The sequence below is a fragment of the Psittacula echo genome, assembly GCF_963264785.1.
Source record: "Psittacula echo genome assembly, chromosome: 1".
Taxonomy (NCBI): Eukaryota; Metazoa; Chordata; class Aves; order Psittaciformes; family Psittacidae; genus Psittacula; species Psittacula echo.
The window spans coordinates 82025869-82050912 of record NC_137735.1 but is presented as its reverse complement, the minus strand read 5'-3'; the positions used below and the strand labels follow the sequence as shown (position 1 = coordinate 82050912).

The 25044-nt window shown below is 37.6% G+C and overlaps 1 protein-coding gene across 1 annotated transcript; it reads right to left on the bottom strand.

Moving 5' to 3' along the window:
• Positions 1 to 761: 761 nt before the first annotated feature.
• Positions 762 to 23438, bottom strand: ABHD18 (abhydrolase domain containing 18). Its single transcript, XM_080612641.1, has 14 exons — positions 23240 to 23438; positions 22574 to 22708; positions 21592 to 21700; positions 15666 to 15750; positions 14796 to 14896; positions 13128 to 13206; positions 12944 to 13038; positions 12131 to 12148; positions 9688 to 9826; positions 8832 to 8921; positions 8006 to 8107; positions 6315 to 6687; positions 4084 to 4246; positions 762 to 3496 (listed from the first exon to the last, which is right to left on the bottom strand). The coding sequence occupies exons 3-14, from the start codon at positions 21681 to 21683 to the stop codon at positions 3445 to 3447; spliced, it is 1389 nt and encodes a 462-aa protein (XP_080468767.1). The 5' UTR covers positions 21684 to 21700; positions 22574 to 22708; positions 23240 to 23438; the 3' UTR covers positions 762 to 3444.
• Between the last annotated feature and the right edge of the window lie 1606 nt (positions 23439 to 25044).

The following is a 25044-nucleotide window of genomic DNA, read 5'->3' as shown; positions in this document are numbered from 1 at the left end:
GTAACACATCAGACCTAACCTTGCACTCTGTCCTATGCCTTTCCTTTCAAATGTAGAAAATGCACTACCTGCTCCATTTGTCCTCATATTTTGTCAGCCTTAGTATTAGTACACAGAGGTGTTACCACAGCCTTCACTTTTTAGACAGCATAACTGAGCACCAAAATAAAACTGATCCTCAAAGATGCCGCTGTCAGTAACATTTACAGCTATCTGTTCAAAACAGCCTTTCAGCTAGCATGCGATACTCCCTTTCCTGTGGATGTCTCTCAGCAGCAGCACTCCAAACTCTGACCACCACCATCTCACTTAGCAAGAGCAACCACCAGCAGCAAGGGTCATTTTTTCAGCTACTGCTGGACAGTCCTACACTACGCTCTGAGTTCACTGTGATACAACACACCCGTTCTTGGAACACAGCAGCAAGCAGGAAGATGCACAGATTTTAGACCCTTTTAAAAGTAGAAGGGATTTTAAATAAATCCGGGAAATTCCAGCATAATGAAGCCACTGAAAAGTATAAATGTGGAATGACAATGGTATCTTAATTAGATGATATGTTCGTTCTCTTTATTAGGCACGGCATGTAGAAAAACATGACAGCAGTATCAGTTTGTTATGTGAAGCTTATCTTGTGCTGTAGATTAACTCCTCTTCTTGTGCTACACTGTACTAGTAGGAATAAAAAGGATTACAGGATGACAGTGAGATGCACTCCGAATTCCTGTTAATCAGAAAGAAAAAAAAAAAAAAAATCAATCTGTTTTTTTTTAATTTTTATTTTTATTGAAAAACATTTAAACAAAAATGATCAAGGCCAGTTTTACAATAAATTCAAGACATACAGGATGGCTTACCTGCTCTTTGGATTTAGTGCAAGAACCTTATTCCAACATTTTTCTTATGCAACTGCTGTATTAAAAATCACATTCTCATTCAACATCAAAGTGGATTAACAATTATGTTTTCTTACAATTTAATCTTAAAATCTGGTTTAAAAAGTCAATTTTCCAAAGGTTAAAACCATTTACACAGCAATATTCCCCCCTTCCCATACCAGCTAATAGCTTCCCGTGTCTAATAACTGCAGGAATAGATCATAGAGCTAATTTTTCCCTTTTTGTTATTCTAACCTGAGAAATTTCTTAAATGCTTCTTACCGGGCTTTTTGTATTTGGCAACATTACTTCAGTCACATAACGAAGCGTGATTTCTCATTCTTCTCAGAGACTAGTCTTTCACTACTTATCCCAAAAGACACTCCCACAAGCAGGAGTTACCTTAGCATAAATCTGGGTCTGTGAACTGCACGCCCTTTTGGCAATTTAAACCTTGCTAGTAGAATCATAACAACACTAACCTCAGAATGTCAAGCTCCCATCAGTTGTGTAATTCCTAGTATTGTGCACTTTGAAAATATTTACTTTGCATGTTATACTTTTGTAGTGTAGAGAAGTTGATGGTTTTTGTGCTTACTTCTCTCCTTACAAAATGTGTCTTATTCACCTAGCCATGCCTTTCCCTTGCCATCAGTTATCTCCTTTTCTCATAGCTGCAACAGAAACAGAACATAAAGCACACAAATACATTTATAATGTGAGATCTAAACAAGCTGATGAACAGCAGACAATGGTCTTGTAAAACACCATTAGTAGATGAATGAGTTTGTAAAACATAAACCCCACAAATCTTTTAGTATAGTATTTAAGTCTTCAGTTTTAAATTTGTAAGCTTACTTACACTTGATTCCTAACTTTCCAACATTGTGTTTTACTATATTTAAATGTGCTAGTCATTTCACACTTGCTCCAAATATATATAAAACCCAAAAATGTGTAAAGAAATGATGAAAGAAACACTTGAAAGAAGCATCTTAACTTCCAACAGAATGTAACTTCTTTGGCATTTTCAGTAAATTTGTATGTTAAATAATTTGGGTTATTACAAACTGTTGCAGTTCAGTTTTATCTGAACTTATCTGATCTTTGAGTGAACCATGTGTTCTTCCCAGACACTAGTCCTGTCTGTCAGACTAAAATTCAAGAGAATGTATTTATGCAAACCGTGTTTTGTTTGCTTCATACTTTGTCTATTAAAAAACCTTACACTAATAACAGAAATCAATGAACTGCTTTGATTTGAAAGGTGTGGGAGTCACATACCCCAAGAAATGGTAGATCTTTCTGTTTGTTTCTGTGCAACTGGTCATTACCGTATTAAAATTAATATTGAAGTGTTTCAGTTTGCAACTTCTCTGCAAACTAGCTTTAAAAGAATGTTACAGGAGATTACCATGAAATAAGATGTGACAGCTGATGCATGACAACCTTTCATTCTACTATAATTTGTTGGCACTTTTGATCCCCAAAAGATGACACAATAGACTTTGGATTTTATTTAATATACTACTTTTTTTTTTTTTTTTAATTTTCACGCAATTAAAAGAAACAGCGTTGAAAAATAAGAGTTAACCATTTTGATAACCCTTAGTCTCACATGCATGTTTAATTTATTGTGAAACTGTATTTTGCAGTTCAGCACTGAGTACACTTTAAAAAGGACCTAAAAACCAGGTCTTTATAGCACCATGTAATCTGTTGCTGTCTTTACTGCTTAGAATCAGACTCTTTGTGCCACTGCTTCTAAATAAAAAAATTATATTTTTATTTCCTCTCGTGTTCTAAAAGGAAAAAAAAAATCCAGAAGAACAAGTTCATGTTATCCAACCAAATGCACGTAAACAATTAATTACTAGACACTCCATTTTCACTTGTTTCAGTCTTGTGTAACTGTTCAACAAACTGCTACATGATTCTTCCAGAATGGCACCATTTAATTCAGTGGCAGAAAAATCTCAGACCCATTGAATGAAAATACCTCTCTCTTGTTCTTCATTGAACTTTGAAAGTCTCTTTCTGCTACCTTTTCTATTATAGCTCATTTTCAATTTGTAATAAGAGAAAATCAGTGACAAACACAAGAGGCTGAGTGCTGGCAAAGCCATTCTACAACACAATAGGGACAGCAAGGAGATGAGGAAGCAAGACGTACCTGGAACAAACCAGAAAAATACTGAATGCAAGAGAGCACCTTGGCCCAACAGCAAATTTTACATTCTTTCAATACTTGTTTTCAACTGATACACAATCCAGAATTTATTCAGAATTAAAGGAACACACAATATGATTAAACATGAAGTACATGAATCATTCATGCACTAACAAATACTGCCATTTGTTTTTCACAGGTAAAGCTGAAGCAAGTGTGTCAGAATGGCATTTGGTTGAAATGGAATTAGTGCTGGTACTTTACCATTTTTGATAATTGTTACCTAAACCAGTCAAAATCAGTGATCATCTACTCAATGTTGCAAGAGGCTTCTTTTCCAAATATGAGTTCCAGTAAGTGGAAGATGAGATCAGTTTGAATACATTATGAAGATTTTTAAACTGCATATTTCTGAAGAAAGCGGTCAAATGCATCATAAATTGCTTGTCTAAAACAAGGAGAAAAAGAAGATAATTTGTATAATTTGGGAACGGTCGGATACAAGTTGTGTATTTCCATATACTTACAAATATATTTACAAAGCTATTATCACAATTTTGAAACAGCATTCAATAAGAATGAGATATTAAGTAACCTTTTCTCTTTCACTTCTGTAAATATATTTATGTTTCGGAATGAGTAGAACTGTATATCAACTTTAATATAAGTGCAAACATTAACAGATTTGGAGTTTTCCACTCAAACATGTCCGGAGATGGGTCAGACACATGCAGAACTTAAAATTTCTGAGCGAATAAGGCTCAGAAGTTTTAAACAGCATTAAACTAGTGGTTAGCATACCCGGACCCAGTAAATTGCTATTCCTTTTTGTTGTTGCTTAGACCTCCTAAATGGGATGTACAGCCTTACTAACTCCTTATATTTTAAAATTAACAGCACGACTATTTAGTAAATTCAGATCTGATAACTTGTTCTTCAAAGCGTTACAGACTTGCTTTTAGAAAAAACAATGTTGTGTCTCAAAATTCTGGGTTTAAGCTCTCAATTATTGTTAAACTTCCCCATTTACCTTACCTGAAGAGTCCTTGCTTGAAGAGGTAGGCACTCACATGACCTCCGTCCAGATACCTAATTTCACATCCAGGCCAGATTTCTTGAAGACTGCGCACCCCAGTTCGAGGAATATATGCATCCTCCTTTGCTTGTACAACTATGATTAAACTTGGGTCAACTGGAACTAAAGAAATCAAAACTGAATTAATCACAGGTAAGAAACAGAAACACATCAGCTGAGATTTCTGTTGTAAAAGTGCTCTCTATTTCTAAAAAATTTAAATTATTCTAAGCTTTAATAAAATTATATTTTCTGAAGTCTCCAGTGGAATTTATCTGCTTTCTGACACTACGATAGATGCCATCATCAGTAGAGGCCATCAGCAGAAAAACAAACTAATCAATCTCCTTCCCTTCCTTAGAGCAGACAATTTCACAAGTCTTCGGAGAATGATATGAGAATTATATTTCCTCTTTATCAACAAAACTCTACTGCAATCAGATGAGTTCTCTGAGATTTTGTTTTCAGCAAAAAGAACTAAGAGACACCTGAAATTCAATAAAGTAGCAGCTCCACATGATTTCTTTTTTCTTCAAGGAGAAGAAAAAAAGACAACTTTTGACATGAGAGGACAAAGTACAGTGTGTATTCACTTTCTTTTCTGCTTCCTACATGTTTTAGTTAAAACATAAAAATCCCAACCTAATACTATATATATACATATTTATTACTCATAACCAGAATTGCACTAATCATATTACTAACAGGAATAACAACAAAATGATGTTGAGAAAAATAACACAAAAATGAATTTGAACACAGCAGAGTTCTCTCTTCACAAAGAATGTATGTGATATTATAAAGAGTGACCAGCCAAGATATTTTACAATGAGGGGTCACAAATAATTTAGACCCTCTCCTTTCATGTATATCAGATCACATATAGAGGATATGTAATGCTAAGATAGATTCTAGTTTTCCATTCAATATTCCATGAAATCTGACTGCTAGGCAGATTTTCTGAAGCTCTTCTCTAGACACACTCCAAGGATACTCTGGTAGGGGATGCAACATCTCCCAGAGCATGGAGAGACCTAGGAGACAACTGACACAAAGGACTACATCACTTGGACAAGTGCATTGGGATCACAGATCCTCTTAAGTTTCAAGAAAGGCCAATGCTTTAGCTAAGTGACACATTGATAAGTGTCTAGATAAACAGGAATGTTTGTACTTAGAATTAAGGCTTACAGGGTTTTTTCTGTCTACTGAAATAACTTTTAAAGCTTTAAGGAAAGCACTTACGTGGTATTTGTCACAAAGCATCCCTGGCTAGCAGTGATGTGGGACACTATCCAAATCAAGAAATTGCCCAAATCAAGAAATCTGTGCTAGCGCAGAAATATTTGGGTGTTTTTTTTTAAATAACATTTACCAGTGGAGTACTGAATGCCAGAATTAAAAAAAGAGGTAGCCCAGGGTCTCAGTATCAAGAACGTTTTGACATTCAAAGACAGCTCTGTCAGAAACATGTCTGAAGTCAAAGTATGTTTCTAGGGCATGTTGAGAGCCCTCACGCCAGCAAAACCCTTTCAATCAGCAACAGGAAGAAATCACTTGTTTGCATTGCCTGCAAGTGGGCCGTTGAAAGGGATTTGTCCCAGACGAAAGGAAACTCAGGCTCATGAGATTTAAGGGTTACTGGGCTACAGCTCCCCCTATGGCTGTCTTGGGAAACACAATATTCACTAGGCTGCATAGCCCCAGAGGAACCTCTGTGTATTTTTACAAGTCACAGTTGTCTAATCCAAGCTTGGTTCTCACCTTTTAGGGTACTTTCTAGTTGAAATCAGTAACAGATTTCTGCTTTATGAGATTTACTTGAATCTATTACGAGATTAGCTACCTCTAGATATTACTCACATCACACAGATTTTTTTACTTTTAAATAATACAAATGTGCACTAACTCACATCTGAAAATAGCGACCGCAATGCAGGCTAAAAAATGAGTAAAGGTACTGAAAGGCATATTTTTAATTCACTTTATCTTTAGCTGTCCATTAAGAATAAACAGAAAAACAATTAGGAAATGGAGTGGTAAAGAGCTGCTTCTGAGTAACTCTCAAGATATTCTCCTATTTCAGCTAAATTGCCAGCAGGTTTACACAACAGAGAATGAAGAAAATACATTTCTTTCCATCATGTTATTCATTTTTCCAAACTGCACCTTAAAACAAATAAATACATACCTGAGAAGTTAGCTACATGGGTACATTCATCCATTACTCCTTTCATGAACCTTAAGGATTCTCTCTGTAAAGTGTCACTCCTTCTCCTTTTATTTATCCTGTGTTCTTGTGAGCTGGTTAAGTTTTTATTGCTATTGCTACTGGTTGAAAATGTTTGATTTATGCACTGCATTTTAGGAGCATCTTGTGCTAAGAGTCTTTCTGATGAGGCACTTAGAGTACTTGCGGTAAAGCTGTGAACAGCTTCTTTAGATACAGTTTCGCTTGAGGAATCAAGGTTGAACATTCTTGAAGTCATGTCCACATCCTCCAGACTGTCCACACTGTCGGGGAAGTTTTTAACAAAGTCTTGTCCCATCTTGAAGGAATCTGTCTAAACAAAGACAACCGGTCATTCATTAAGGGTTTCCCCTTTAAAACAGTTGGTTAATCTTATTTTTAAGATTAATTCAATATCAAAAAAAGGAAAAAAAAAAAAATATAAACAGTACTGTTCACAGTACTTGTTATTTCCAGCATAACCTCTTGATAACTTCATTCTACCTTGCTGTCAGCTTAAAAAATGAAGTATTTACATATAGTAGCTTATTATACAAATGGTTGGTTTTAATTCTATATTGAACTCTGAATTTGTAAGTGCATTCATTTAAGCTTAAATTTCTGGGCGATAAAACATATGTGACCAGGTCTAATGTTAGGTTTAGGACTGAAAAATGTACCGTCTCTAACCACTAGGAAGACACAAGCTGAACATCTTTCAAGTATTTCATTTTTGTCTGCTCCATCAGTGTTCCTGGACTGTATTTTACTTAAAATGGCAAGTGATTAAGTCAGTATCACCAACCCAGCCCCTCTTCCCCAGTCATAAGATATTTGAAAAAGGACTGTCACAAAGCTAAGAATCTTAAGAAAAGTGATTTATCAGAATTGGCTAGAAGACATTGTTGCAACACATAAGCAATCCTCAAAAAGTTAGCACTCCAATTTAAAAGAGCCATGAAGCAACAAAATTCCCCTTGGGAAAAGCCTTTCAACCCTAGTCAAAAAGAGCCAAGAAGAAAGCAAGAACTAATACATAGACAATAAATTATATTTTGTAAGGAGGAAGTAGCTGATTACAAAGATCTCCCTCGTGCATCCCAAATGCCTGTGCATTAAAAGTCTAAAGCTGAGGGAGGGCTAACGTCACCCATAAAAACAGAAATAGAGAGACCTAGAAAAGTAACTTAATGTTGCTATGTATTAAAAATATTCTACAGCATTGAATATGTGGAAGCAGTTGCTTCAAAGGGCAATAAATCATGTTTTAACGTTTACATGCCAGGCTATTGGTTTTCCAGACTATAAAGCCAGTTACTGGGAAATGTTATCTACAGTGTCAATACTTTGATTAAATTAATTTTATGACATGTAGTCATGGGAAAAAAACTCGTAGCAATGTCTATACTTAACACACATTGTACACACAAAACATTAACTTCAGTTTTTCAGAAGGTTTTCCTTAGAAGATTAAATTTATCAAAGGCTTGTTTCCTTACGTTGTTTCCTTACGTTGTTGTTTCCATCCTTATGGAAACAACAGGCAAACATGGTTTAGTTAACAATCGGCTACTTTTACTGAAAGTAAAAAGAAGTGACATTATTTGTAAGATTAGCAGTATTAGCCAAGAGGGAAAATAAACTATACTTACTCCACAGTATTCAAGCATTTGAATGATTTCTTCTTCATAAACAGTTTGTGTAAAATACTGTTTCTCTAGCTCTCTCCAGTTCACCGCCTTGCTCAGCACACCCTGAGATGATAAACAAAAGTGTGTAGTACACAAGTAAAACCCAGAGATCATACTCAATGATATACAGACAAAATTGATCTGTTCCTCTCTGGGACTTGATTTTTCCAGTGGAATTCTTCCCAAGTTTCCAGATAACCCTTAGATATACTGTGATTCAATCATAACCACTTATTATAACACAGGACACGGAAACCTACCAACCTTAAAAAAAACAAGCAACGAAAAAAAAAGGGGGGAAAAGAAGGCAGAAAACAGTCCAACATAGGGGTTACACACATCTAGACTGTGCTAAACCCATGATGGATGTCAAAGCCAGTTTTTTCATTCACCTACCCCAGCAGCAGTAGTGACAACAGGATACCACTCATGGTAGTAGCAGCATTGTTACCCAACTGGTTAAGCCAGGCTTGGAACAGAAGAAAACACGTTTTCACGGCTTGCTTCCTCACCACCTCACAATTCAGAGCAGGATTCTAATCACTGTTCCACAAACCAGCCCCAGCCCCTCATTTGGTAAATGACCCATTGAAGTAGCTCCAAGCTACCTTCCTTATCATGTGTTGCATATCCTGAACAGGAAGGGTGGGTTTTGCTACTAGTCACTAATAGAGGCCAAAGGGTGATTAAATGCCCTAACTGAAAAGGTAAATGTGGCCAAGCCAAACTTCTTAACTTACATATCTGATTACATTCTAGCATATGAACAAAAATACATGTTAATTACCGTAGTAAAGACCGCAGAAGCTGTTGACCAGGAAAGACATGGAATCAATGGCAATGGTTTAGGCCAGTTTGTCACTGCCAGTGAAGCCATCTAGAATCAAAGGCACTTATTACGTATTTTAATATAGAATTCATAATATGGTAAAAAGTACTCTTTTACCTTCAATTTATTTGTTTCTACAGTATCAAACAAATACACAGTGCCAAAGCAAAACAGCAAAACAGAGGTATGTTGTTTTAATATGCTTTGTACCTATGTCGCATAGACCAATCATTATCTGTAAAGACAAAAGCAGTAATATTTTAACTATGATTAGTCTTTCAAGCATCTTACTAACACACTGCTGTTTTAGTTTGAATATGCACAGTGTGATACACAAAATCTTAACCACTTCACCACAGAAATCTTCTGTGATCAATTGGGGAAAACAAGATGAGTTGAGAATACAACTGACACCAAAAGTCACCTCAATTACAACATGCCTACAAACAGGAGGTATTTCACACAGTGCATTCAAACACAGAAGTTTAAGCAAGAAGGATGCAGGAAAAGAACTATCAATTGATCAGTCCAGACTTTCTTTCAGAAAACATTTCTTCCCCCTCTCCTTGTGGAAAATACCATAATTATAGCTTATATTCTTATTAAGCCTGTCAGGAGGTAGCTGACAAAGGGCTCCATGAGGATTATACCAATTCAGCACCACAGAACATGAGAATTGGCAAAAATTTTTTTCTCACAACTCTGTTTATTTTGAAATACTTCTGAGGGGAACACTATAAAACAAATTATTTCCGTATGCTAAATGATCAAATGAGAAATTAAAAATTATTGAATAGGAAATATAAAAGCTTACATGTCCTCCCATGGATATTCCAGTCATCCCTAGTGGTCCATAGCCTTCTCTCTCTAGCCAGTGCAAAAGAGCTGCCGATTCTAGAACAAGAGCTCCTCCCATCACGAACAGGTCGGAGACATTTTTTAAACATGACCGTCTTTTCTCCCAAGAAAAGGAAAATATAGCATTTATTTTCTAAGATTAGATTTTGGCAGTTCTCATCATTCTATAAATACTTTTATACAAAGTCTTTTTACAATCCCAGAGAACTTTGGAGCTCAACTTTCCTGTTGATTCAGCAGGAGAAAAAAAGCAAGTCCAGATTCTCTGGCACTTGTACCTTTTCATTTAATTGAGGACTAGAAACAAGACACTTGCTAAGCTTCTAACATAGTATCACTGATAGCCTGGTCTTCTAGAAACAGATATTACCAACATTAGAATCTCTTCTGTCCTGTAAAGCTACAACAGATCTTTCAGAAGTGGAATCAAAGCGATACAGTCCTAGACTACACTCACACATCTCATTTGCAGAAACAGTTCTTCTTTTTTTTTTTCCCTTTTTCTTTTTTTTCTATTATTTACCTGCTTTACATCATTAAAAAATTGCACACAACATTTGAAGACCAATCACTATGTCAGCTTTGGAAGCACTCATCAGTGTCACTGTAAGACTGAAATTGTGAAGTGGGAAGTCTGTCATGGTACTGAGAAATTCATGTAGGGTACTGCAAAGCATTAAAACACAGAAGAAACAAGCAAAAAAAAAAGTAGAAAGCTATTCAGCTGAACCATCAGAGGCACTAAAAAGTGTGTGTGTGTGGGAAAGTGTTTTACAGAGCAACTAACACACCTCTAATTTGGGGAAGGGAGCTGTGTATTTTCAGTATCACACAGTCAGGTTACAAAAGGCTACTGGCTTCTTCTGCCTGCATGCAATCACATTTTAGACACTCTGAAGCACAAGGACAAAGCTTACTGTGCAAGTCAAAGAAATGAACTGCGCTGCTGCAGGCCAGTATTTATAAGCTAATGTAATCCTTTCCTACAGCTTTGTTATGAGATTCTTCAGTCCCCTCCAGCTGCTGTATTTATTAAATAGTTACAAGCATATTAACTAAACCTACGCTGCTGCTCTGTAACCTTGTACCGAAGAGTAACAACTGCTGGTTGGGGTATTAGACTGAGCACTCCCCTCTCAAAGAATCCTTCTCTACATCATGCATATATCAAGTCCTCAAGCTGGACAACTGAGAACTGAGTCAGAAATATCCTCACCAAAATATTTAGTTTATCCTTCTGCATCAGACCCTCAGTAATTGGAGAAAAACCACCAATGAATGCATTCCAAAACACACTCTCCTGTCACTTTCCTATAATCTTACATTTCTAAATGCAATAATAAAGACATGTTTAAGCAGTTTTCCTATCAAAAAAAGTAATTTTACAATTATCTTAATTGGTTAATGTCAAACTTTTTTCTTTAAAAAAGTGATTCTTATGTCAAAAATCTGCAACTGCTTTGAAAAAGAAACAGTTTTTAAATCGAATTTTTTTTTTTCCTTTAAAGTATTTTTTAAGCTTTTGGATTCAGGAAATCCAAATAAAATCTAGAAAATCTAAAATGCTGTAGTATGAGCCACTGCTCCAGCTCAAGTCCTAATAGAAAGGGCAGGTTTAAAAATAAACCACCTTCCATTCATCTTCTACTCATGTTAATGTCCAAGTTAGGATTAAAAAGGATTAAAACACCAACTCATATTTGGACTTTAAGAAATACTGGTTGACTAATACCACAGCTTTGTCTCAGACACATCATACCCTGCTGAATTCTGTTAATACTTCAGTGCTTCAGAAAACGTGAAAAACAAAAAAACAGGACTGCCTAATTAGGCTTCTGAATTTGTATTTAAGAAACTGAGGAAGCAAGTCCTGTAAAATACTGAACATTGCACAGTTTCCACTGATTAACAAACAAGCAACACCATATTTATTTACATGTCTGACTGCAAATCTTTAAAATACCTTGGAAAAGCAAAATCTTAGCAATTATAACAGGGAAATACACTATCTGCACAAAGCTTATCCACAGTTGTCTGTATTACAATTGCAGTATTTGTACATGTACGGTTGTGAACAGGAAAATAAATTGGTACTTGCATTGCATACATTTCAATAAATTGGTGCGTGCATTCACACAACTTGCCTCATCTCACCGTACACTGAATGCTCACCTGGTGCAAACTTCCTTGATCACAGTGATCTCTTAACACAAGAAATGACAAAGCAGTCTAGCAGAGGGCAGACAATTTCACATTAGCAGGTTACAAGTGCTCCATGCTTGGGACATTTTTTTTCTTAATAAATTATGAGAGTTCACACTACTTTGAGCTTCTTGAAGGAAAAAAGAAAGGTGGTATTTCAAAAGGATAGCATCTATGAATGTAACAGTAATACTTACAATTGATCCTTAGGTTTTCTACAGCCATGTAGAAGACTCAAGTTAAAGAAAGTAAAAAGTTTCTACGTAAAAATCGGCAATTAAACAAACAAACAAACAATTAAATTAATCACATACACAAATAGCACAGATTAATTAAAATTTGGAACTGAAATCCCAAATATTTAACTGGAACTTACATGTAGTTTAATGATGTAGTTTGTAACGTAAAATTTTACTTTTGTTAGGTATATGGGTAGGAAAAAAGTGTAACTAGGCATCCTAGTTAGTAAAACTGAAGAGCAGTATTACAGAACTTACTGATGAGTTGATGACAGGACAGAAATTCACCTTTTTTTTTTTTTTTTAAACCCACCCCAATCTTAAATGATAGCAGCAAGTTTCCCCAAAGTCCCTGAGGTACCTAAGGGCTGCATTTGAGAAGGGAAGGCTGGGGTGGCAACCTTCTTTCCTGTCATCAGCACATCCAGAAGTCACACAGTATGATGCTGAATGAAGGCATAGTTTTCACTCTGTCATGGCTAAAGGGATCATAGCAGTACTTTGATCAGTACATGGATTCATACCAGGACTTTAATGACTACAGTAAGAAGCTGTCAAAGACATTTTTAAAAATGTCAAAAATCAGAAAAGCAGTACATGGTGTAAAAGTAGTGCATTGTATTGACTGTGTTCCACAACGTGTTTTTGCAATACATTGCTCTTTGCTTCTATTCACTTGAGAAGCCCACTGGAAATCAATCCACAAAGTAGATATTATACCAGTGTCATAAGTCTTCTACCTTCCAGCAAGATAACTATGGTGCTTTCCACAGAAGGATATAATAAGGGTTTTCTAGCAATAGGGAAGCCATACAGGCTTCTTTAATCATTGGGCGTGCCATTAATGTGCGTCTCCTCCAGAAGTGCTAAAGATAAGATGCACAAACATATATTAAGATGAAATCTGAATCTTAAATTACTCAGTAATAACCAATTTTACATTTTGCATACTCACATGATCTCCAGTGCCTGCTAAATGAATGCACACAGGTCTGTGCTTGCTGTTCCATCTTCTGGGTATGATGAACTGAAATCTATGAGAAACAAATGCCTATTTTAGCAAAGTAAGCATATCTATTTACAAGCTATGCCACAGAAATTAATCTAAAACAAAACCAAAAAAGACAGAATAAAGTATTTTTCTAACCCATGCAGGGAAACTGCCAGAGATTCAGCAATATAATTTTTCATAAACATACAACAAAGAAAGGAATCCAAAAGTAGAACAGAGTAAATCCCAAACAAGAAAAGGACCCAAGCTGCAAGATCATGTCCCTAAAAAAGGCCACTACCTCATTGTCACTATTTAAATTCTGCAGACAGGAGAAATGGAACTTCAGATGAGGAGCAGCCTAAACAAGTATGACTAGCTCTCTTAGGCAGCATTGCTATTTCTCTCCTGAGGCCCAACAGCTGAAATTGAAGATTAAGATGAGCAGCATATTTAAATTAAATAATAAATACATAAAATAAAATAAATCAAAACCCCAACATACAAACAATGAAGCTATTCTATACACAACAACAATTACTCAACATCTGCTGCTGCTACTCAGGTTACTGACAGTCTAACTCCTGGGCGGGGGAGAAATCACTTCTCAGCCACCAGCATTTCCCCCACAAGATGGAGCACTGTTACCTAAAAATGTGTTACACTTTGGAAAAAATTATTCACGCGATGCACAACGATCATAAGACAAATTAGTAGAGCATTTCAAAGCTGTAACAATACTGCACAATGTAACAATTAGCATATTTGTCTACAAAGTGTAAGGGAACATATATAAGGAAACAATCAGCATACTCTGATTTCCAGTATGGTACTAATTTGCCAAACAATGTTAAGAGACAGTTTCTTTCTCTAACCCAAGGAGAGGCAAAAGAGAATTGATATTTTGACTACCAAACTTTTTCTGACATTCCTTAGTGTTACATGTTTGACTGCACATAAAACCACCAACCAGCAGTATTGATAAAATTGACAATGCCAGTATCAACCTGCACTGACAAACTTCTATGTTTAACATTAAAGTTACTAAACAAAGCTTGGGAAAAAAAATTCATCACTCAAGTTTAGCTCAAAATGAAAAGCAAACAGAAATTATGCTCCCTTTTCTTCTGATTATTAGGGATAATCCAGCTTTATGGGCACCTTTGTACACAATATTTGTATTCAGTGTATACATGGAAAGCTGGAATTGTTCCTTCAAGTATAGTATGAGAGGCTTCTTTCACATAAACAGCTTCTCCTGCTACGTATAAAACAAAGAACTATCATCCTTCATTTCCAGCATCCTGCTCATTTGGAAAAAAAACCCAACCAACCAAATTATTTAAAAAACCCGGGGTATTCCAAAGCTTTGTCCAATATGATTTCTACACTAATATGTACTTTCTAGGGGACTTTTAATTTATTTACACACCGATTAAACTATCACATGCATTTATTTTCACTTTTGAGATCAAAATCTATTCCAACATGTTAGTACAAAAAGCAGTTTGAAATCCTTCACAGAGAATTTGTATCACAATAAATTAGCTTCACAGTAAAACTACTTACAGACCATTCTTATTTCGCTATAGTACTAGTTTCAGAAAGGAAATAGCACTTGGTTTCTCTCACCTTGCTATAAGAGATTCAACTGGCAGGATACCTGGGACATAATGAGCCAATGGGGAAATAAAGTGCCCCTCAAGGATTTTACAGTCAGATTGCTCCTCAACCTACAGAGAAAATGGGATGATAGCATACATTTCAGAGAGTTTAACTTACTCTGAAAGCCAATTTCTTAAAACAGACAAATTTGTTATAGGATAAAAATGTACTGAAAAAAACCTAAAAGCTGAAGTCTGTTTCAAATAGGCATACACTTTATCAACACAGTCCAAACATTTGTTTCAAACTTTGCTTTTATTAAATGACCTATTAAAGGAATTAATGAATAAAGGGTAACTGTCACATTTTAAATAACTTTCATAGCACATAATAAGTTTTCAGCATTTTTTGAGCTTTGAGATCCAACATCCCACACCCCAACTATTGTATAACTGAGGAAAAAATAAAACAGGAGCTGTATAGCCACTGCTTTATTCTCTCAGTTTCATTCTCCTCTAGCAGCCAACGTAACCGCTCATTTTTCCATCCCTTCCAAGCCTATTTCACTTTTTTGCCATTGCCTCCCAATTCTATCCACAGCAAACTAATTAAAAAAAAAAAAAAAAAAAAGTCAAAACAAAAAACTGTTAAAAGCTTTCAGCTTTCCACAGCATTGACCAGAAGTACATTTATCTGACTTTAAAACTACTCTTAATTTCTGTCCCCTATGCACACTTTCTAAATTTAATTCAGACATCAGGAAAACACAGATTCACATGATATTAAGATTCAATTCTATAACAGCAGCCTGGTAAGTACTAAGTTAATTTCACCTTTATGTACCATCAGGAAAATAAATTTGGTTAAACTGCATCACATCGCCTTGCTTGTAAGTACCTTGTCAATGAATACTGGGTAATCTTTTGAAACCAGCGTCTGGCATTTTTCCCTGTTTCCAATAATCTTTCTGAATTCAAATATTCTGTTGAAAGGAAACAAGTAGAGAAGATTCAACTTTTAATCTAAAAAAAAGAGAAGATATATGTATGAAATTTCAGGAGCTAAAGTAAACCACAAAGAAAATAAAAGTTATGAAGCCAGCTTTGCATTTACAGATTAATCACTTACCAAAGGGTATATAAGAATGTTTTTCAGTTCAAAAAACCCCAAAACAATTCACGTATATTGCTTATGCTTGCGCAGCTCTTAAACAATATTTTACACCTGATACGTTGAAAAGTTATGTAATTTTTCAGCCAAAGTAAGAAATAGCTCAGCTGCCCACACCAAAGTATTGTTGCCAAGATAATGGTCTGAGATCTAGCTGGAAACAAGTTTCAAGCAGGACTCAGGGCAGTTCATGAATGACAAAAACTGGAGGCTAAGGTTGATAGCTGGAAGGTAAGGCTATCACTAAGTGCCACCTTGGTAAGCTGGAGGAACAGGTCAACAAACATCCTAAGGTTCAATGATTAAACTGCAAAATCTTGCACATAGGACAGAACAGCACCATGCAACAACACAGGATGGGAACTTCCCAGCTCTACAGGAAAATACATAGGGTTTCTGGTGGACAGCCAACTGAACATGAGCTAGCAGTGCATCCCTGCAGCTGGGAAGACCAACAGTATACACTGCATTCAGCAAGAGAGCAGCCAGCACGTCGAGGGAATAGGGTTTGCATTGCCTGGGGAACAGGAGGCTAATGCGGAAATCTGATTGCTTTCTTCTGCTATTTATATGGGCTGCAGAGTCTTACAGAAAAAATGAAACAAGACTCTTCTCACAGTCATACAGCGAGAGGCCAAGAGGCAATGGCTGTGCATTACAACATAGGAAATTCCTACTGGAACAGAGTAAAAGATTTTATTCACAGTGTTCAAGCACTAGAAAAGTTACCCAGGGAAACTATAAATAATCTCCATCCTCAAGGGACTTATTTTCGTTCTAAATCAAATTAATGTGGTGCCAACTGACTTGAATCAGCTAAGAAGTTAGCTTTGTTTTGAACAGGGATTTGGATTAGATGCCCTCAAGATGGCCCCTCAACCTTAAATACTCTATGCTAAGAATAGCTTGCTTGGTCTTGTGACTGTAAATACACACAACAATGTTACCTGTCCAACTAAAAGAGCAGATTTGGATGGAAAGTACAGAACAGTAGTATAACAGGAAAGATCTGTTCACCTTCCCAATATAGAAAAAACCAAGCCAAAAGGAGGGAAAGAAAATCCAGCTTACCACCCTATCAAAAATAGCTCTACTACATTGCCTTTGCTTTTCTTACACAGAACACCAAGTGCATTAAGTATTTCTGAGAAAATAAGGGTAAAGATATGAGACGTGAATGTGGAGGTAAACTAAATGCAGACATGTTCTGTTTCACACTCAATCCTCCAAAAATACTACATTCATGTATTTCCTCTGCAGTTAGGAGGATACTGAAGGCTAAATCTTGCATGTGTCAGAGGAATTTCAACTCTTGTCAGTAAGTCAAGGATAAAGCATTAGGACATCAACAGTCATCACATCAAGGGTGTGCACACAAAACTTCAGACTACATGTAGGCAGGGTAGTCCGTAATATCAGTTAATCTCAGTTAATGCTTGAAGATTTAGAAATTAAATAATTTATTCTAATGGAGCCTCACAGCAATCAGTTAAGAAAAAAAAAGGGAAAGAATGCTGACACTGTTTCTGGCATGCATACAGTGAGTGGTGCTCCCTCCTCCCACCAGCCAGTGTGAGGAGTTGGGAGGAGGTGGTATTCTTCTTCACGTGAATCCAACTGTTGGGGAACAGCTCATCTTCTTCCCGTTCAGGAACAATACATAGAACACATTCTTCTTCCAGTTCCCAGACCAGCTGGCCAGCAAGCCTGCCTCATGTTTTCCCCACTTCTTTTGATCTCATGTGAGAGGCTTCCCCCTTTCCATGAAAAATGAACAGCCAATACCATTATTACTACCAGCAATGCCTCCTTATTTCTGTTTGACATGAGTGTGAGTACCCTTATGGATCCCATGCAAGAGAAAAGCCTTGCCTAGAGTTGAAACAGCTAAAAGCAGAATTAGCCAGAAGTTTCCCTACATAGATAGTAATTCTGCTGGGGGGCAATGAGGATGGGGGTGTTAAACTTCATGTCTCACCAAGAACCTAAAAGTTTTTGAGAGAGTGTTTTGATAACACTAAAATGTGCCATTTCAGATCACAGAATCATAGAACAGTTAGGGTTGGAAAGGACCTTAAGATCATCTAGTTCCAACCCCCCTGCCATGGGCAGGGACACCTCACACTAAACCATGCCACCCAAGGCCTCATCCAACCTGGCCTTGAACACGGCCAAGGATGGAGCATTCACAACCTCCCTGGGCAACCCATTCCAGTGCCTCACCACCCTCTCAGTAAAGAACTTCTTCTTATATTCAGTCTAAACTTCCCCTGTTTAAGTTTTAACCCGTTACCCCTTCTCCTGTCACTACAGTCCCTGATGGATAGTCCATCCTCAGCATCCTTGTAGGCCCCCTTCAGATACTGGAAGGCTGCTATGAGGTCTCCACGCAGCCTTCTCTTCTCCAGGCTGAACAGCCCCAACTTTCTCAGCCTATCTTCATACGGGAGGTGCTCCAGTCCCCTGATCATCCTTGTGGCCCTCCTCCGGACTTGTTCCAACAGTTCCATGTCCTTTTTATGTTGAGGACTCCAGAACTGCACACAATACTCCAAGTGAGGTCTCAGGAGAGCAGAGTAGAGGGGCAGGATCACCACCTTTGACCTGCTGGTCACGCTCCTTTTGATGCAGCCCAGGATACGGTTGGCTTTCTGGGCTGCGAGCGCACACTGAAGCCGGCTCATGTTCATTTTTTCATCGACCAACACCCCCAAGTCCTTCTCTGCAGGGCTGCTCTGAATCTCTTCTCTGCCCAACCTGTAGCTGTGCCTGGGATTGTTCCAACCCAGGTGTAGGACCTTGCACTTGGCATGGTTAAACTTCATAAGGTTGGCATCAGCCCACCTTATAAGCATGTCGAGGTCCCTCTGGATGGCATCCCTTCCCTCCAGCATATCAACCGAACCACACAGCTTGGTGTCATCAGCAAACTTGCTGAGGGTGCACTCAATCCCACTGCCCATGTCGCCAACAAAGATGTTGAACAAGACCGGTCTCAACACCGATCCCTGAGGGACACCACTCGTTACCGGTCTCCAGCCAGACATTGAGGCATTGACCACAACTCTCTGTGTGTGGCCATCCAGCCAGTTCTTTATCCACTGAGTGGTCCTCCCATCAAATTGATGTCTCTCCAATTTAGAGACAAGGATGTCGTGTGGGACACGTGTCAAACGCTTTGCACAAATCCAGGTAGATGACGTCAACTGCTCTGCCCCTGTCCATCAGTTTCGTAGCCCCATCATAGAAGGCCACCAAATTGGTCAGGCAGGATTTCCCCTTAGTGAAGCCATGCTGGCTGTCACCAACCACCTCCTTGTTTTTCATGTGCCTTAGCATGCCTTCCAGGAGAATCTGCTCCGAGATTTTGCCAGGCACAGAGGTAAGACTGACTGGTCTGTCATTCCCCGGGTCATCCATTTTCCCCTTCTTGAAAATGGGGGTTATATTTCCTTTTTTCCAGTCATTGGGAACTTCACCTGACTGCCATGATTTTTCAAATATGATGGCCAGTGGCTTAGCAGCTTCATTCGCCAGCTCCTTCAGGACCCGCAGATGGATTTCGTCAGGTCCCATGGACTTGTGTACGTTTAGGTTTTTAAGATGATCTTGAACCAGATCCTCTCCTACAGTGGGCCTAGGGTCCTCATTCTCACAGTCCCTGCGTTCGCCTTCCAAGACTTGGGTGGTGTGGTCAGAGACTTTGCCAGTGAAGACCGAGGCAAAGAAGTCATTAAGAACCTCAGCCTTCTCCAAATCCAGGGTAGCCAGTTCTCCCAATATCTTCCAGAGGGTGCCTATGTTGTCCCTAGTCTGTCTTTTACTCGCTACGTACCTCTAAAATCCCTTCCTGTTATCCTTAACATCCCTAGCCAAGTTCAATTCTAACTGGGCCTTAGCCTTCCTCACCTGGTCCCTAACTTCCCGGACAGCATCCCTGTATTCTTCCCAGGCCGCCTGTCCCTGCTTCCACCTTCTATAAGCCTCTTTTTTTCCTTTGAATTTTCCTGAGCAGCTCCTTATCCATCCAAGGAGGTCTCCTGGCCCTCTTGCTGCACTTCCTTCTAGTTGGGATGCAACACTTCTGAGCCTGTAGCAGGTGATCCTTGAATAACAACCAAGAGTCTTGGGCCCCCCTGCCCTCTAGGGCTGTATCCCATGGGACCTTACTAAGCAGGTTCCTGAAGAGGCCAAAGTCTGTGCTGTCTTGAAGTCCAGGGCAGTGAGCTTGCTGCACGCTCTTCTCACTGTCCTGAGGATCTTGAATTCGACCATCTCATGGTCGCTGCAACCAAGGCTGCCCTGGAGCATCACATTTCCAACCAGCCCTTTCCTGTTGGTGAGCACGAGGTCAAGCATGGCACCTCTCCTTGTCGGCTCCTCTATTACTTGCAGAAGGAAGTTGTCTTCCACACAATCGAGGAACCTCCTGGATTGCTTGTGCTGGGCCATACCTTCACTCCAACAGATGTCAGGGTCGTTGAAGTCTCCCATGAGAACAAGGGCCTGTGAGTATGAGGCTGTTCCTATCTGCCTATAGAGCACTTCATCCACAGATTCCTCTTGATCAGGTGGTCTGTAACAGATCCCCACAGTAATGTCCCCCATCGCTGTTCTCCCTTTAACCCTGACCCACAAACTCTCTGTCGACTGCACATGTGTACGATACACACATATGTAACATAATACGGAAAGGCTGCCATAAAAAACACCCCACATTTTTTGCTTATTCCAACAACAGTAAACATTTTAAAAATCCAGCATTCTTATTTTGCAGGAAAGTCTGCTACTAAGAGAAAAATCAACTAAAGAGACATATAAAGCAATCCAAGTGCCATTTCAAGACGAGACGTTTCACTTGGACTTAAAAACAAATAACCTCCCACATAACTTCACTGCTATCCACAGTGAAAAAAATTTTATTTCGCTTTTTAAAAATTTTCTTTATTGATTTTCAAATACCTAAGAAATAGCTTATTGAAAGAAAATTTATCATTTCCTATTTAAATCTTATGTGATGCCCAATATATATTGTTCAGTCACTTAATATTTAAACTTAAGAAATGCACATGCTCAACTTCCAGGTGTCACTCTTAATAATAACTAATAAAAATCAGCTAATATTTAAAAATTAAGAACTAACTCCTCTTTTTTTTTTTCCTTATTTTCAAGAAATCTAAAAAGAACAAGTTTACTACTTCAGGCTACAAGAGAGACTTCTGTTCACATCTTACACTTGTAAAGCTCATTGCTATTACTGAGAAATTACAGAAAGCTAGCAAGATCATTTTTAATGTTAAACAGAACAACTCCTCTGCAAAAATTCAGCAAGTTTTGTTTTTAAAAAAAATTTTCAGAGATGCTGCTTGAAATATGTTATTATATATGCATAAGTGAAAAATCAAACTGGACACATACATTCTCTCAAGAAGAGCCTTTTAAAACATAAACACTGAACAAACCACTCAAAGACTTCTTTTAAAACCACTTTCTCCTTTTAAATGGAAACAAATGGTTTTCCAAACAGAACAAACTTTAACAGTTTTGTTTGTTTTTAAAAACAGGACAGTAACAATTGCTGATACTTCAAGGGATAGGTTAGGGTTTTTTTAATAAGAAGTACTGTTTATGCTGTTATTTCTTAACAAGTCACCTTTTCAGATCCTCTGGTTTTCCCCATCCTCTGATGAAAAGTTTAGTGAGGAGAAGCTTTCTGTACAAGACATCTAATTTACTTACACCCATTAGCAGCAAACTGACATCTAGAAAAAAGAAAAAATAAAAATAAGGCAGTTAAACGGGTTGAGTGGCAAGTTCATTGATTGTAACACAGAGTAGGTTCCTATTCTGGTGTCTCTCTTAATGAAAAGCCATACCGTTTTGTTCCAAGGAAGTTAACCTTGACCTTCAGGTCAATTATTTTCATGTTAAACAAAATACAAGTGCAGGTAATACAAACTCCAGGTGGGTTTTTTTGTTTGTTTGTTTGCCTGGGTTTTTTTTGTTTTTTCTTTTCTTAGGAAAATGGAATTTAGGAGTAGGGTTTTAACATGCCTAATTTAAGCAGAAATTTATTAAGTAACTGATGACAAGCCAAATGAAGAGGCACACAAAGTCACAGAACTACATCTTCAACCAGTCCTAAAGTCAACCTGTGCTTTGATTGAACTGATAAAACTAAGAGTGGCATTGATCTCTGCCCTGTCAATATAGCAGCGACAGCAAAAGCTCTTCAGTCAACACAAGGCTTTCACAAACACATCTCAGAAAGGAAGCTTGAAATAATATTTAAACAATTAGAAGACTAGATCTCTGGCTATGTAATTATTCATTGATTAAAAAAATAATAAAGAAAAAAAAAAGTACTGATGCGGAGAAAGCTTATTTTTGTAAGCTTGTCTTCGTTGGAGTCTTAAACATATATCCTAAACTTTATTTTGCTCATTCCTTTCCAAATTTCACCAACTCATTCCTTATGGTTTTGAAAGTGACACTCCCATTTCCCTCAAGGAAGAAATCACATCATCAAAATCACTGCCAGTGTAATTTCTCTTTTAGCAAATACACTAGCCCAAATATAGCTAAAGGAAACAAGATTTTAGACAAGCTGAGCATAATTTTAAAGCAATACTTACTGAAGTAAACAGGGAGCCACTACTGTGCTTTTCCAATGAGGAAGGGGGCAGGGGGAAGAGAATCTGAATTTGGTTTCTTGCTTAGCAGGATACAGGCGATTCAATTAAAAAAAAACCTCCAAGGTCTGTGTACACCTAAGAAAACAACACATTTAATGATCAATGGTTAGCAAGTTAACTTCAACTATTTTCTAGCATTTCCAGATCCCTCCATACTAAATGGACTAAACTTCATCGCGCTCCAAACAAGGGTATGTTTTCTTTCATTTTAATCCAAAATTCATTTATTCTGCGACACTTTAACATGGTTATTCTTAAAATACACTTGTCTGAATACAACAAGTAAAAATTGTGGTCAGATTAACAAATACATTTCTTTGCACTTCTAAAATGCCAATGCTTAAAGTGTTGTTTTTTCCATATATTGATTCTTAACACCTAGAGTAAGTTATTACCAAAATAGAAATTATAGACAATTTAAGGTACATCAATACTAGAACAAGCATTCTAGAAAGCCACCACTGTTCTACATGCTGTCACCACAGGGCAGAAATAAATACCTGAAACCATCAGAGAGTAAAAGTGTGGACCTCGTATTTTAACACGAGTTCGTATTCCACCAGTCACAAACAGCTGACTCTGTCAGCTCATTATTCTGACCCATACCTGCTTGGTCTAATAGAATCACAACTTCAATATAGTCTTTTTCCTTGCCCACTCTGGAGATATTCATTGACCACACATGCTGCTGGGTTGTCAGATGGGAAGTGTTTGGTAGCCTTTGCAGGGTCACTCCTCTGATTTTTGGAGTAGGAGGACAGCTTGGCATTTTCCTGGTGCTTGAAGAGAACTGGGTGGTGGAGACAGGGACAGTAATACAGACAGGACCCTCTACGGGGCTGGGAAAACAGTTTAGAGTGAGTACACACGAATAAATCGATGCTGTCAAAAATCTACTGAAACTGGATTTGCATTTCTATTGGTACACTGCTTACCAATAACTGCTAAAAGAAATATTAATGAATGCTTTGATGCTTAACAAAGCAGAATTGTATGTTTTGTTAGTTGGTTGTTGTTTTGGTTTTTTGTTTGGTTTTTTCGTTTGTTGGGGGTTTTTTTCCAATCCTCTCCAAAGTAAAAGCCAAATAAGAGAGAAACACGCAAGATGTTGATTTCGCTGCAAGTTCAAAAGCTGGCCTGATGAACTCTCTCTATTGCACCAAGAGTATGATAAAATAAGTTTCTAAGCAAATCCAATATATTTAAATGCAAGATTGACTGGAGTAAAAAGAGTTGTCTCATCCTGTGAATATTCTAGTTCATTGATTGAATAAAGACTCCAAGGTAATTCAGGATATTTCAATTGATGATATTCAAGATTACACCACTACTGGAAAGTGTACAGGAAACACTAAACAAAAAAATAATATTCCAAGTACATGAAGTATGTTGTATAGAACTTCTCGGAAACATTACCAAGATAAACAAAATGGGAGGATGAGCCCTATTTTTATCTTAGCAACAAAAGGGTCGGACATGCCTCAGTCACTGCCCATCAGTGTCGACATGGAAAGACAATTACAAACAGTTTCACCGTCAGAAAAGGCAAATCCAGCTGTTGGATTTCTACAACTTCACTTGAAGTTGTACAACTTGAAGTTCTACAACTTCACACTAGAAATAAAGAGTGCATTTTAGCAGTAAGAGTGTGAACTTGAGAAAAGAATCAGCAGAGCTTGCTTTGGAATAAGACCGGAGTTCGTTCCACAACTTGATTCCACACGTGTCACGTCATCATCCCTTTGTAAGACAGGCCATCTGGAAACAGTGATCTAATAAAGATGCCACATAGTTGCACAGCCCAAGATACAGTACCTGCGTTATGAATATTTAATGAATACACTGCTAACACTATAAGCTTTCCATAACTTTAAGTTGTGAATAGAAATTGTAACAGATAAAGGCACATTAAGAAGTGCCACTAAAAACCCCCTACACTTTAATTTTCCAGAGAAAAAGACATGGAAACGTACAGATAAACTATACTTAGGCCCTTGCTCTAGGAAGAGTGTTTTGCTTTGCTTTCAGAATCCTCATGCTGCATATTAATTACACATTTTTGGTGTGTTCACTTATTTCATACAAACAGACACATAATTCATCCAAAATCCAGTACATAAAAAGTCAGCTGTTCCTTTTTACCCAATGCATGCCATTTTGCTTACAAGAAAAACACCACTGGAAACTACATAAAGACTTTATTAAAGACCCAGAGTACTTCTATTCATGAATATAAACATTCAGCTCCCACCAAGCAAACAAGCTGAAAAAGCAAAGAAGGTATGCCTATTTTTGAAGGCCAAGCCCTTAACTTCCTGGCCCCATTACTGTTTCTTAAGAACCTTTCTTCCAATTAACGTAAGGTCATGCTTTATTTTTTCCTTATTTTTTTTAAGCAGTCCTCCAATAGA